The 15,198-nt window shown below is 37.5% G+C and overlaps 1 protein-coding gene across 2 annotated transcripts in view; it reads right to left on the reverse strand.

The window, feature by feature from the left end:
- The window catches only part of LOC144193894 (CUB and sushi domain-containing protein 1-like), a 253,549-nt gene that overhangs the window by 123,604 nt on the left and 114,747 nt on the right, over positions 1 to 15,198 (reverse strand). For both annotated transcript variants that reach the window (XM_077712526.1, XM_077712525.1), the window contains exons 4-5: positions 5,037 to 5,231; positions 4,221 to 4,428 (exon numbers count right to left, since the gene is read on the reverse strand). In XM_077712526.1, the coding sequence (XP_077568652.1) occupies positions 4,221 to 4,428; positions 5,037 to 5,231 (403 nt within the window). The remainder of the gene's footprint in view (positions 1 to 4,220; positions 4,429 to 5,036; positions 5,232 to 15,198) is intronic.

The raw sequence follows: 15,198 nt of genomic DNA on the forward strand, positions 1-15,198 counted from the left end.
TGCTGCAGTTGTGGAAATAAATATGAGAATTGTAGTGGAGATCAGGGACCAAAATATGATTAATTGTTTTTTGTTTGATTTTTGTTTTTGTTTGAGTATGTGGTTCATTTCAGCCAAAAAATAATCATGTCAGTTGAATAAGGTGGCACTGCAATGATTTGGAATACCAGGGTAGAGGACGAGTGGAAGATAATATGAAAGGAAAATGAAAAAGGAACGCTTAGCCAGGGGGAGAGTTGATTGTGCGGAAAAGAGGGGGGAATTGGAATGCATCGGCAGTCAATGTATGCGGCTATGCTTTATATACATTCATAAAATAATTCTTATCCATTTATCCTGCCTTCCTGACCAAATAAACTATGACAAATTGTAACCAAGATCATGGGTTTTGCAGTGAAAATACTGTTACAGATTGATGTAATGTGAAAAGTAAAATACATCTTTTGTTCTGATCAAAGTTAAAGATAGTTATAAGAATAATAATATGGAGTTTTGTTATGTTGGTGAGATAATTTTGAAGTGGAGTTTTATCTTTTAGCCATATGAAAAATTGTAGCAGCAATTACAATTTGGCTACTAAAATATTATACGGATTATATGATTTTAGGACTTGAACTATAGTACACATGAAAAAAAGTGGAATTGATTATTGGGTAAATGGTAAGTGTGAGAAAAGGACGGAATAGGAACGTTAAACTGCTTTGTTAGAAAATGTGGCTAAACATTTTTTGATGTCTTTGAAGCAAAATAATATCCCAGGAGAACGTACAAAATTCTAACAAAATATCTCTACATTTCCAGAATATTATTCTGGCAAGTGTGAATCAAGGACTTGAATATAATGAGTTGGTCAAAAAGCATCAAATGGTCCAAGACCAAGAGGTATATAGTAGGTGGGTGCTGGTTGAATACGTGTGTGTAACGATGGGTGAGAGTAACATGTGAGAGAAAGTAAACGCAATTGAACCCATCAGGTAGTAGACAAGTAGACAGAAACATGGACCAGGAAATTGATTTTGAGACAACCAATCAAGAAAGAAAAAAAAAGATCATGTTAAACGGAAATGCCCCATCAAAGTTGTCCTGTCAGATGCCAATCATCCTCACAATGACCTGCCTAGATCCTTCAGTTAAGCTGTAAAGCATGTCTTCATTCCAAATCTTTTGAAAGGTATTTTGTGTTTTTTATGTACTATTTTATTCAAGAATGAGTTATCCCTACTAACGGAACCAAAACAGGTATTGTGTTAGTGTTTGGTTCTAAAGAGCAGTGACCAAGAATATACGTAATCAAGCAGTACTTAAACAAAGTAATTGGGCACAAGCACATTGACCATTTGTCATTTTACATTGTCACGGTCTACCTGTAAGGGACATTAGATGTCTACATACCCCATATTTCAATGCCGGGTTTTGCATTTAAAACAGTATCCCCAAACAAATGATTTTCCCTAAAATGATCATGCATCCATCTGGTGACTGCATTATTATAGCACAATTGTTGGAATATCATTTACTACACAGGTGATTACGTTGTATTGTTAGATAGCTCTCCACACCACTTAGACATCTGTCGTATAGGTACATTGTTCCAGCTGAAATGTACTTATGTTTTACAGGTTTTCTTGTTGTAATAGAGTCTCTAACTATCAGAAACATATCCTGTGCTACAAAGATACTTTGCCGATAATAAAAATCATTTTTGTTCTAAAAACGTAAAAGAAAATGGGGATTAAGAGGTTAAATTTAAAAAAGAGTGATAATGTGTTTGTACAGGGCGTACATCTCATGACAAGCTGCGTGACTGTGTTGAGAACTAATCAATCACATTTAAATTCATGTCTAATAGAGGTGGGCAGCGGCCCAGCGGACAAGTGATTAGCGTGTCAGCCACACAGTTCTAGGGTCGTGGGTTCGATCCCAGGTAGTTCATCACTGTGTGGAGTTTGGATGTTCTCCAGGCTTGCAGAGGTTTTCTTTGAGCACTCCAGTTTCCTTCCACATCCCCAAAATATGCAGATTAGGCTACTTGAACACTCTAAATTCGTATGTGTGAGCTTGAATGGTAATCTGTCTCCTTGTGCCCTGCGATTGGATGGACACTGATTCAAGGTGTCCCCTGCCTGGTGTCCATAATCATTTGGAATAGGCTCCAGCACCCCCACAACCCTTACTTTAAAACTGTGTGTACTGTGACTTTCACTATGAATTCCCTTTATTTCACCGCAAAGAATTGTGCGATATGGGTCTTTGAATGTTAAGCTTTCCCAGATAAGGCAGGCAAGTATGCGAATGCATACATGTTTGCTATCTGTCAGTGCCTGGGGACAAAGAGCAACAGCTCAAGCTGTCAGCAGGCCACTTAAGACTTGACATAGACACGCAGACATAAACATAAACGGTATCATGAGAACACCACACTTGATGCCTAACCTCTCAAATGGTGACAGGACTAAACACAATTATTTGCACATACTTTTGTTTCGGTAGAGCAATTTCGACACCACCATATAAAATCAGCCTTTCTTTCACCATCATTAATCAAGCGACAGATAAGACAAAAATACCAAATACAGCTGCACAGCCTGAAATAGCCCTCTCTGCCCTTTTCATGCAAATACCTGATCTGCTTGATATTTGTATTTGCTGAATGAGTGAGAACAAATGTCATTTCACCTTGCACAGCTGTGAGGAAGCTGGGATATGAAAATAAACCTTGAATGAATGCATTCCAGAGGTTTACAGAGATAAGAAAATACTGGAGGAGATTTTTTTTTGTATTTTAAAATCTCTAAACTGATTTAATCAATGTTCTAATGAAAGCAATTTATTTTTATCTTTTGAACGCAAAGTCATTCATCATACTAGAAGAAGGAAAGGAAAAAGTGGTGTCACAAAAAGCTAATGAGGTCCCTCGGGAATAGTGGCATTTCCACATTTCCTCAATCAATTGATGTTTCGTGAAAATTTGTCTCAATAAAGCTACAGATCACAATAAAGTCTACCAAAGTTGGTTTCTCTACACGGATGCGGAATGTTCAAATGAACGACACTATACTACGTCTAGCGTTTGTACATTTCTCAGCAGTTTGAAGTAGCAGTAAGACTGTATCCTTAACTAGAAGGCAGGCTCCATTTCTGCTCTAATGTATTATATGCCTTTAGAGAAGATGAAGGCAAACCGTATATTAATTGCAAAGAAAAAAGTAACGGAGCTAGTATTGGGAAATAACTGCTGTATTTAAAACACAAATATTCAAAAGAGTGCGAAAAGAATTTTCCCTGCAGGCTTTGAACCACGAATTGGGAAGGAACACCTTCTTGGAAAAAATACATTCTGATCTGGTACATGTGATCATGTCAAATTTCTACCATAAGTAATATAAAGTCATTATGTGAGTTACACATTAATCGCACAATACAGTTCATGGATAATGATCTGTTTTGTTCACAAAACTCATTTCTAAATTAAGGTACACAATGTGCTCGCATCAGTTTACTTTTCCATTGGTTTTTGACAAGTCAAAAAGGAAATGCAGCTATCTCCATTGTTAATGGCAATGCTACATGGCAACTACAGAATAGAAATACATACTGCACATGGTAGCAGACTTCAAAAAGGCATATTTTTCAGTTTTGTTTGGAGATTTGTTATTGGTCAGGGCAAAGGTAGGTAAAAAAAGATAGACTGATTGGGATCTTTTGTCATTATTAACCCTTTTCCACCTGTTTTGATGGTTTGTGGATTTGACAAAATATATGTTTTATTTAAAAAAAAGAAGCATGCTAGACCTGGTAATGTATTCTTCCTTGCAGACAGAATATCACCTACCGGCAGTTTTAAAGCTCGGACTGTCATGATGTGTCAAAAGTCAGACTGCATCTTGCCTCTAGAGATTAAACGACTGTATAAATAATAATTGATTTTCCTTAAACTAAAAGTACAGCAAGCCAGAGTGAAAATCACAAACTGAACTGAACAGTGGACTTTATGACCGGTTCCACCTGTAATGTGTTGGCTTGTTCCAAGCAGTCTCTGATGTTTGTGTGGTAAAAAAAAATCTATTTAAACATAATTTTTATACGATTAACAAGCGCATGGTCTGGGTGTTTTTATGTACATTATAGAGTTAATTATAAATAACTGTCATTTCTAAATGGTGGATATAAAAAAATAGTGTTCTCTGTAGTTTGGCTGTGTACAAAGAGAAATTACTCACCATATGCTGGGTGCCTCTGTTCCGCTGATTTCCAGGAAGTCATACTTGTCTTCCAAGAGGAAATCATTGAAGACAAGAGCTATCGTGTCCCCGGGCTCAGCGAGGATAGACCATGTGCAGTCCAGATTATTGTCATACTCTGTAGGGTAGCTGGGACTGGTGATTGAACCTGCGGTGCCTCTTAACGTGCCGCCACATGCCCCCTCCGCTGGAAAGAAAAGATTGTGAATGAATAAATGAGACGTGATAGATTGTTTGGACACTTGCCTGTCTGTTTCGGTAATTCATTTTTGCACTCTATTGATGTGAGATTTAAATGCATCACTTGTCTATACTATTTATCCCCGTTAGGTTCATGAGCGGCCTATTTTATCTGACTTTAAACCACAGGGGTCTTACAGTCTGGACTAGTTTCCTAGCAAGAAATTGACTCTAAATCCCGTCCTGGGATTGCTCAGCTGCTGTCTTTGCCAGAACTATGTAGAGGTGTCTGGTTGTTTGCAAACTAATTGACGATTAGAGGGTCTTTGTGTCAGGGTGTGATACTTCCTCTGATTCATAGTATGGTTTAATACAAGCATTTACGCTACTGTTAGGTAATCAATGCACAGGTATCTCACATCCTTTCCCAGCCTATGACCACATGATCTGATTGCTCCATTCTCATGACCCAGGCAATTATTTTTGTGCACTTTCTGGGTTAATTCTGGAAAACTACTTTGTGAATTACCAGCCGGTAGCCAAATCCGATGAGAGATAGTGTAAGTGCTCATTTAAGTCAAGGATGAGGAATAAAGAAAGGTAAAGTGCTCTTACCTCTACAAAATGGTGAAGGGAAGTCCCACTGTGCTCCACTGCCCGGAGAGACGATACATGTCAGGATATTATGTCCTTCCAGGACAAAACCAGACTCGCAGCTGTAACGGATTTTGTCACCAATGTTGTACCGTGCACCATGGATGACTCCATTTGGAATGAGTCCAGGGGTACCGCATGTATGGCTGGGCAGGACTGAAACACAAAATACCAAAATTAATTACAATGAAGATAATGATCTTAATCATATGCTGAAAGATTATTTCCCCCTTCACCTGCCTAACATTAATAACATGTCAAAGGATGTCAGCTGTTCAATGTCATGCATGGTTGCTGAGGGCAGGAACCAGACGCATTTATCAAAAAATAAATATATAAATAACAAATGAATAAAAAAATAAAGTAAAGGCTCTGCTGAGACTTCATATGATGAACTAATCAAGACGGCAAGTGTTTTAGAAACTAAGACGTGGCCAAAATAGCATAGTGACATTTTGTTCAAAAACTAGAAAGAGAATATCCCACAGGGTGTAGAAAATAGCCTGATTAATTACAATGAGACATTCCAAAAGCATACCTCTATATTTGGTAGGATTAGTGAACACATACAACATGCAAAATGTATGTTTTTAAGAGTGTTAAAATAAAAATAATTTAAAAATGTAAAATACAGGAAAAAAAGAAAGACATCAAAAAACAATAATACATTAGGTAGTCTCCACTTGAGCACTGGTGATTATTCGTTAAATGTGGATGAATTGCATGAATTGAGGTATAGTACTAATTTAAAGCGGTGCTATTCAAAGAAATAATGCTAGTACTTATCCTAGAGGCACTGCAAATAAAATTCTACTTATTAAATAATGTTAAATCATAAAGTAAAACCATGTATGACATTTGTTTATGATCCGTTCTAAATGAGCATGTTGTGTCAGCAGTTATTGGACGACACAGTGGCAGCAGCTACAGGGAGCTTGTGGTTGAACAAGGCCAAAAATCAATCTGTAGCCACAGCCAACATGCCTCAGCTCTGCAAAGAGGGCAGCAACATAGTCACTGAAGTACCAACCTGGAAAAAATCCATCAATTCTAACCCTGGTGTCTGCTGTGTTCTTATACAACTAGAGCATGTTAACTTGTTGTGTATCCAAATGCCGTGCGTGTGTGGCAGTGTGTGTATAAAATAAAGCCTGTCTATATTTAAGGGATACTCAGTTTAATCAGTTTGTGAAGGCTGTTCCAATTAAATACTGGCATGGTAATTAGACAAAGCTTCACCATGAGACCCTGAGAACTAGGACAGGAAGAAAAAGAGGGGTGAATGGTAAGAATGATAAGTTGACAAGAGGGAAGAAAGCAACAGGAGAGACCCAAAATGAAGAGATGAAAGGGAGGTGATAAGACAAAGACAGTTTATCTGACTTAACTCAAAAAGCAAAAAAAAAAATTGCTGAAAGCAATTGCTGTGAGCACAAAAAAAAAAATGTCAGTATGCGTCTATGCATATATTGAAGCTACCTGATGGTGGAGTGGTTCTCTTGCCTGACTTCGGTGCAGGCAGTGAGGGATCGATCCCCACTTAGTGGAGGTGTGATTATGATTGGGAGTATTAATGGATGTCTGCACCCTCATGAGCCCTACGACTGACAGGTAACCAGTACAAGGTGTAGACTGCCTTTCGCCCAGAGTCAGATGTGAATGAAAATGAATGATATACTGTATGATTCATTGTCCAATTGTGTTTTAATTATTATATATATATATATTTTTAAACAATGACACTTAGACGGTTTGCATGAAACTACAAGAGACACAAAAGAATGTTAAAATTTGAAGTGTTATATCTGGTCCAAATAGTATTTCGTAAGGAGGAACTAGTACCCTCCACTATTTAAAGCCAGAATGCATTGTATGTCCCAGAATGTACAAAATATGTGGTCCACTAACCATTATCGTGTTTGTGGAACAAAAACATGATATTTGTCATTTTTAATATTTACTAATTATAGTTTTCCAGTTATTGCAATTTAGTGTGTTTGTGTGTAAGTATTTTATTTAAATCTTCTGTTTTATTCTTTAAATTTTTTTGTACTTTAGTTTTTCAGGAAGTTAACATAAAATCAAATTGTGTGCCGAGATAGTATTTCATGTACTACTATACCATATATTTTAGGAATGGTTAATTGACTTTTTTATTGGATGAAGTCAAGCTTATGAGCAGAGTTATACTCAGCAGACCAAAAGACCAAATATGGCACTGGCTTTGCTCTAAAAGAAAAACTCAAAACCCTGACAATACTGCGCTAGGCTGGGACGAGACAATAAAAGGACTCATGTGTCTCAGCCAAGTGATTAGTCACACTTCAGTGACCATACAGCCTGGTGTTTGCCAGACTGCCGTGTTTCAAGCAGAGCACTGCACTAAGGTAGTCTCTCATTTCAACTATTGTCTGAGGTAGTCATCTGAAAGAATTGCAGGAATATTTTATAGAGGTAAGGTAGACTGACACACAACTCAGGGCTGTGCTGTCAGTCACATTATTTTTTGGAATAATTAAGGTTAGGCTGGTAAAATGTGATCCTTTATTATTTAGATGAAATATGGATACCCACGCACTGATTATATTTCAACAATTCATTTTTCATATTGCTTATCGTCACAAGGGTATATTGTTTAAAATAAAATATATGTCTTAGCTCTTATTTTTACTATTTTACAGTATGTATTGTGGGGGCACTGAAAGGCCTTACTAATGTTGGTTAAATTACTAATATGACAACAATGTGTAAGTACATGGTGTTTGTTACATTGGGTTTATATCACTCTGACAACCTGAATCTAGAGTGCCATAGCAGGGTAAAATTAAAACCTCTGGTCCACTTCCTACACAATCTGATTAGATAAAGTGTTCCTTAAAACCATGCCGTTTGTCCAGATGGCTCCACTGAGTTAATGACTTAAGTTAATAAAAAATGTGGAGTATTGTAAAAAAGTTCACATTCTTGGCTTGTGATTTTAATTCCACAGCAAAACTTTATAAGGAAGCAATACAAGTTGTGCTATCTATGTTATACAGGCAATTTTTTTGTGTGTGGGAATTTGTGTGGTACCTGTGCATGCATGCTTGTATTTGTGTATTTTTGTGCTGTCTAGTAGAATGACCAGTGAAGCATATTTTGTGTATGTCTCTGCAGGCTGTCCATAGCCTGAGAACAATTAATTGTGATGCTATGCTCGCTCAGTATAAAGAAAGAAGTCAATTATAGAGGGGATGCAAGGATAGTAAAAAAAAATGAATATGGATAAAGAATTGAGATATTGAAAAAAAACAAAATAAGCAGATACTTTAAAAAAAATGTGAAATAACCCGACTCATGTCATCTGCACAACCTTTTTCTTCAATGTTCTATCTCTTGATATAAATATGTATATGGTGACGTAAATTAGCAAACCTCATGCTAAAAATAGCCAAGCAAACAGCTTTCTGAATATGCTTTTACAGAAAGACTGAGGCCATTGCCTCCGGTAAAAAGCCAACCTGCGAACTGGATGCATACCTAATGCAGTCAACCCACTGCACATTATACATGAAAAGGCAGGGGCCTTCTACATGAGTAAATCAGTCAAACTGAGGCCGCAAAGTAGTTCTGTTCAGGTTTTTCGGTGCAACTATATAAGTGGGAAAAGATCAAGTAAGGTAAGTCATACTACAACAACAGCCTTGATAAGTTATTTAAAAACCGTGAGATATAAACACTGATTTGACCTTTGTCTTTTACTATTATAATTCTAATCCATTAATAACCTTGCATTGGTTGAATGAGATTAATTGAAATACAGTATGTGTGAAATGAATATGGTTGTTCCTGAATCCGAAACAAAGAAATAGAAAAAAGTACATTATCCATTACTGTTCCAGCTGTCAAAAAAAAAAAAACTAAAAGGAAGAAATAGAAAAACAAGGTTTAGAAGCATCTGCATAATCCACGCAACATGTCATTACCCAAAGTTGAAGCCGATGCTCTATTATATATATCCTCCATTCCCCTTTGCTGGCAGAATTACAAATTTCATGTTTGGTTTCCCATGGCTGTAAAGTTAATACCAAGCAGAACCAGAACAAATGTCGGACAAGGAGTATGTTTTCCCAAATACAATTCATCTTTCTATATATATTTATATATTTGTATCCACTCAACATTTTAATGCTAAACAAGCCTTTGCTGGTTCATTCAGAGCTTTTGTTAGCTTTGGGGACAATCACCATTGACACTACATGGGCGTACTAAAATGTTGGGAAAACCCTGGAGCTAAGTGCAGTGCACTTGTCAACATTGATAGTGCTCCCAAGGAGTAAATCTATTAACATGAACCCTGAGAGGTTGCCAGAATAAACGAATCACTGAGCAAGCAGCCAAATATTATGTTGTCCTTTTTCCAGAAATGTAATGTAGCTAAACCTTGATTTTCATATTGCAAGATTTTCCAATGATTTGTAATAGATTCCTTAAAATGTGACTAAATTTGGGTTAGAGGAATCCCTAAAAGTGTGGTTTGAATATGCTTTAAATAACAATAATAATGATACCAGATTCCTTTTTTTTTTTAAATATGACCAGTTTAACAGGTTGTAGTCTGTAATTATGATACTTACCAAAAATGCTAGGTTACATTTTTTCATAGGCACCTAACAGTTGAATAAGAGCAGTTATTTGAAGCCCTCCATTTATATTGTTCTGTAGGCTTAAATGTAGTACGTAAAACAAGGCCAAAGATTAGTGGTCTAACATATTCTGTACTTGCACTGCATCCAAACTCATGCCTAATCGCGATCGCTGTCAACCTGACCAATTCGCAAAGGTAACATTTATGTGTTCCTATACACTGTAAATGCATTAAAATCTCCTAACAGAGGCCTCCCTGCGTTCCCATGGTCGAAATATATTAGCAGGGCAAGTGACATTTCCAGCAGTGTTTCTCATCAATCACCCGCTAAACAAAGTAATCACTGTAGCAGCCACAGTCTGTTAAACACCAACTCTGCACAACCTTTTCCAGCAGAGTATGGAGCTTTAAAGGGTCGCTAATATTGAAAGTACCCGTATTGTGGTAGTGAACAGTGGTCACAGATTGACGACCTAAATATCAGACTTGTAGAGCAAGAAAACAAATCATACTGCAAGCATAATTTTTTATATATAGCTACGTAATAATTAATTAAAACCCATTATGTTTCCCTATTGGATTTCAATTATGACATTTTTTTACCATCAGACACTGTAGAACATAGAAATTGAAATACATTTAATGTTAATATAATCGTAAGACTGGGTGAGCACATTTTTTACTTTTTCCCAAAGGGTTTATCGCAAGGGGCATTCACCCCCACCCATCTACTAGATACAGTACAGAACACGGTGGGTGGGGGTGCGGGGGGCAACGAAATGAGAAGTGTTGAATGCTGCTGTCATCTCAACACATCAATTAACATTCTGCTGAATAATGGGGGAAATTACCATGTTTTGATAGATTATGATGGACTCTTTCGATCAGCTGCCCAATTGATGTATCAGATAACAAGACGTGCGATAAATGATATATCAAGTTATAATAGGACGTATTGTATAATATTAGGTATTCATTTTTTCCTCTGGGAGAGGGTGACAATATCGCAGTAGTCAACACTGGCTTCAGACAACATGTATTGTCTATCGGTTCTGATGCTTAAAATGTGTGTACTGTATATTATATATTATTCATGTACATATATCAGTTTGAGTGATATAAAAGACAATATTGCAATTTTTCATGTCACTGTTGGGGGTTTAGATTTGGTGGTTAATCTTCTGGACTGATTTATGACTGAAAAGGTATCTGGATAGTATGCATTTTGCATAGAGATAAAAAATGGTGTGTGTGTGTGTGTGTGTGTGTGTGTGTGTGTGTGTGTGTGGAGGGAGGGGGGGTGGTCTGTACCCGTAATTAAAACATTGGGCTCTATCTTTGAGGTGGTTATCATTATATGAAAATGTGAAATAACTGAAAAACACAACTTGGAAAAAAAAAATCGGAGCAAACTTTAAAAATCAATATTTTAGAGGTGAGCATGCAGCTAGGTATCACGCCCCCACCAGTTTCTTTTGAAATCTGCAAAGCCTTGCAAAAAGACAGTACCGAAAGTCACTGTGAGTGATTAGGGGCAATGGCTTTTCAGATTCTCAAGCATGTGCTTGGGAAGTCAAGTTGACAACCATTCACTCTCTTATCAACTGTCATGTGCCCTATGACAGAAAAGAATGAATACTCAAGGCTTACATCAACATTCAGCCAACATGATGACAATGGCACACACCTATTTCCCCTGCAGGGCTTCAAATAACTTGAGTGGACTTGACTTGAAGGACCCCAATTTGGAGGCAACTTTGGACCAAAATTCCATTACTATCTACTACTAATTCCACAGAAAATTGAAGGAAATTAAGATCACTGACAGTGTAGTGATTCATTTGCCTGACTTCGGTGCGGGAAGTGTGGGGTCAATTTCCACTCAGTGGTGGTTTAATTGTGAATGAAAATGATTGTCTGTCTTTGTGTGCCCTACAACTGACTGGTGACCAATTCAGGTCAGCTGGGATAGGCTCCAGCAACCTGTGCTGTTACCCTGAAAAAAGTGTTGCTGAAGATGCATGAAAGATTAGCTTCAGGAGCAAGTTATTATTGCTGATGTGCCCTTAAGCAATGTACAATATATGTGATGAAGTCAAACATTCAAAGAATAACCCAATCTGTCCTTGAACAATGGCTAACCTCCTACTTCTTTCAAATCCAATAAAACTACACAAAACAATTGTAACACTTCTTGGGGACAACTGACTGTGAATCTAAAATGGCACCATGACATATTAACATTCTTTAGGAGCTACTAAAAAGTACAAAACGTAGAACAATAAAAACTATCATTTATTTTTATTTTTTTTATAAAGGGCATGATGCATTGCAATGACTGGCCGTTTAAACATTTTCCGCTGTCTAGAGAATTACAACATAAAAGATAAAAAACTGAACTTTAAAAAAAGGTAAGGTGTATGTATAGTCATTAGCTTGTCAGCCTCCCAATTGTATTTGCAAAAAACACTAAACATGGATGGATTTAGTTGATTTACAAGTTTCTTTAATCTTTTATTTTTCATTTATTTCTTTTCTGAACCGTTTATCCTCAAAAGGCTGGGTCGGGGTGCTGGAGCCTATCCTACCTAACTAAAGGCACCAGGCGGAGTGACAACTTGAATCGGTGGCTAGCCAATTGCAGGGCGAAAGGAGACAAAAAACCATTCATGCTCACACTCATACTTAGCGGCATGTCGTGTTTAACCAGCCTATCGTGCATGTTTGTTGGGTTGTGGGAGAAAACCAGAGTGCCTAGAGAAAACCCACATAAGCCCGGGGAGAACATGCAAATTCCACACAGTGAGAATGACCTGGGATCAAACCCTGGACCTCAGAACTGTGAGGCCGATGTGCCACCCGCTCCGTTGATGTAGCAATATTTTTAACAAACAAATCGGAAGGCCAGTATGAAGTCAACCATCGTTCAGCGTTGATTGTAGATGGAAATTGCATCCCGCTCATCGAAAATAAATAATTAAAGAACAGTGTTTTTCCAAATCACAGCTGCTCTGATGGCATGTGTAACAATGACACTTTCGGGCAATGGGCTTCAGAACAGTGGTTGCTATGGAAACAATGACCTAGCCTGAGGCCAGTGAGTACTGCAGGGGACAACCTGGGGAGACATCAGTCAGCCACACTAAAACTGCCCATAGAAAAGAACAACAACACAAAAATGTGCCTAATTATTTGCATTTAAAAGAAACTAAACATATATTTGCATTTTCAACCACTAAAATGTACTTTATAGTCAAAATAAATGGCAAAATTTCAGATGAGTGAGTGAAGAACTAGCAGCCAGATGATTTGATAAAGGCCAACAAAGGCATAGCTTGGGCCTCTGAGCAATGGATGTGTATTATTATTATTTAAAATTTTCAGACTACACAATAAAAACAATGCAGCAGAAACTGGAAAAGGTTGATGCTCAGTTCACATTACGGTGTTTGAGCCTTATAAAATCAAACGGCTGGGGCTCCAATAGCCTCTCGACTCGCCCCATCCTATTCCATCATGGCAAGAAGGACTGAAGAAAGAGGAAGTGAGATAAAACAGCATCTAAAGCTTTAAAATTTCATCCCTTCCCACTGTCCCTTATCACTCCCCCCAGCACAAACCCTGACTCTTCGGTTGCCAAGAGTCCTGTGAGTATTGCTATGAAAACTCTGACCTGAGCCACAATGGGCACAGTGAAAGTGGTCTGCCCTCAGGCTGTGCTGGCAGCACACGGAAAACAAGAAATAACATACTCTATTTATTTATCCTATACGCAACAGTCTGTTTGTCTGCATCTTCTCATACAATTGAAACTTTGTGATATACAAATATTCATTATTATATGACCCCGGTAACTGGAGGGATGACAATTAAAAAATAGGATCTAAATGATTCCGGATGCAATGATTCAGTATTTCAATATTTTGCTCTGTGCTGCTTGATGGTGTAGTGGCTCACTTGCCTGTTTCTCATATGTGGTGTTATAATTTTGTGTATGTGAGTGGTTTGTCTCTCTGTGTACCCTATAGCTAACTGGTGACCAGTTTTGGGTGTAGTCTGCTTTTTGCTTGTAAGGGAAGATGATTTTCCTCATGTTGACGCATGTTATTTTTCAGGGTTTAACATGTAGGAGTGTTGACCGAAACTGGTACTGTCACCAGCATCAACAGGTTTATTTTTTCAAATGTTGTACTCAGTCGTCCACCTACAAAAATGCATTATTTGTGGCTTGACAGTGGTATCTGATAAATACGATTGATGATTGAAATATTTCTAATGTAACACTTTTAAGATTGTTGGCTGGTTTAGTGTTTTTTTATTATGTTACAAGCTAGACTCCAGAATTGGATCCATCATCTTAGAACTGAAAGGCCAACATACTAAGTACTTATAAAGATTTTTTTGTCTTTCAGTGCAGTACTACCATCATAAAAAGTTGCAAAATTACTATCATTTTAGCAATGTAGAACCTTTTAAAGCTATTTTATGATTATATTATCCAAAGATGTGGCTCCTAAGTGGATAACGAAATATCGTGGGGCTAAATGTGCATACTTCATACTTTTCTTTCAGTGTAAAATCAGATTATGAGACCATAACACGAGCAATACATTAATTAGCATGACAGATTTATGTTAAACCTAGCAGGATTTACAACGGTAATGACGTTTGCTTGGAGGTGAACAAAGTGGAGCAGATCAATACAATACGACCACAAGTGTATATTGCTGCAATGTTTAAATAGACATTTATCATCTCCGCCACCGTTTCCTCAGGCATATCTTGCTCTGCTAAACAGTCTAAAACACGCATACACATGCACAAAACAAGGTCTAATGCATCTTCATTTAGTCTTGCTGTCCTCTGGGCACATTTACATCTGTCAACTCACTTTGCCGAATGGATGGATGGGTTCGTGTGAGTGTGTCTGTCTTCATTCTATATGCATACTATGTGAATCCATTTCTCTTCCTGTTTTTTTCTGTATATTTTAATGTATTTACGGACAGTTGCATGTTTGTCTATGTAAACATCTGCAAGCACCTGTATACCATTTTACAGCTTCTTTAAATTCAAAAAAGTGTGTGTGTGTGTGTGTGAGGGGGCGCGCGCGGAAGTAGGTCTGTGTATTTCTCGCTCTCTCTGTGCATGTTTGCAAAAGAGTCAATTTCCGTGGTAGGTGACAGTTTGTGGACCCCAGGGCAGCATAGAATTGTGGGTAAATTTGATGTCACAACTGTTCTCATATATCATGAAGATGCCACAAAAGCACACAAACAAACAATTTGCAGACAAAAATATTTTGCACATACAAAAGTCCTACTTGTTATATTCTGGAGGATGTATATCAAAAAACTAAAATAGACCGCATGCACAACTTCAAAAGGTGAGTCAGAGTGAATAGGCGCATAAAAAAATGTAATACAGATGTCATCATCCACCTGACCTCCAGATGGCTCAAAGACGACTGCAACTAAATTTTCCACCTACTCACTA

Source organism: Stigmatopora nigra, chromosome 3 (genome assembly GCF_051989575.1).
Source record: "Stigmatopora nigra isolate UIUO_SnigA chromosome 3, RoL_Snig_1.1, whole genome shotgun sequence".
NCBI lineage: Eukaryota > Metazoa > Chordata > Actinopteri > Syngnathiformes > Syngnathidae > Stigmatopora > Stigmatopora nigra.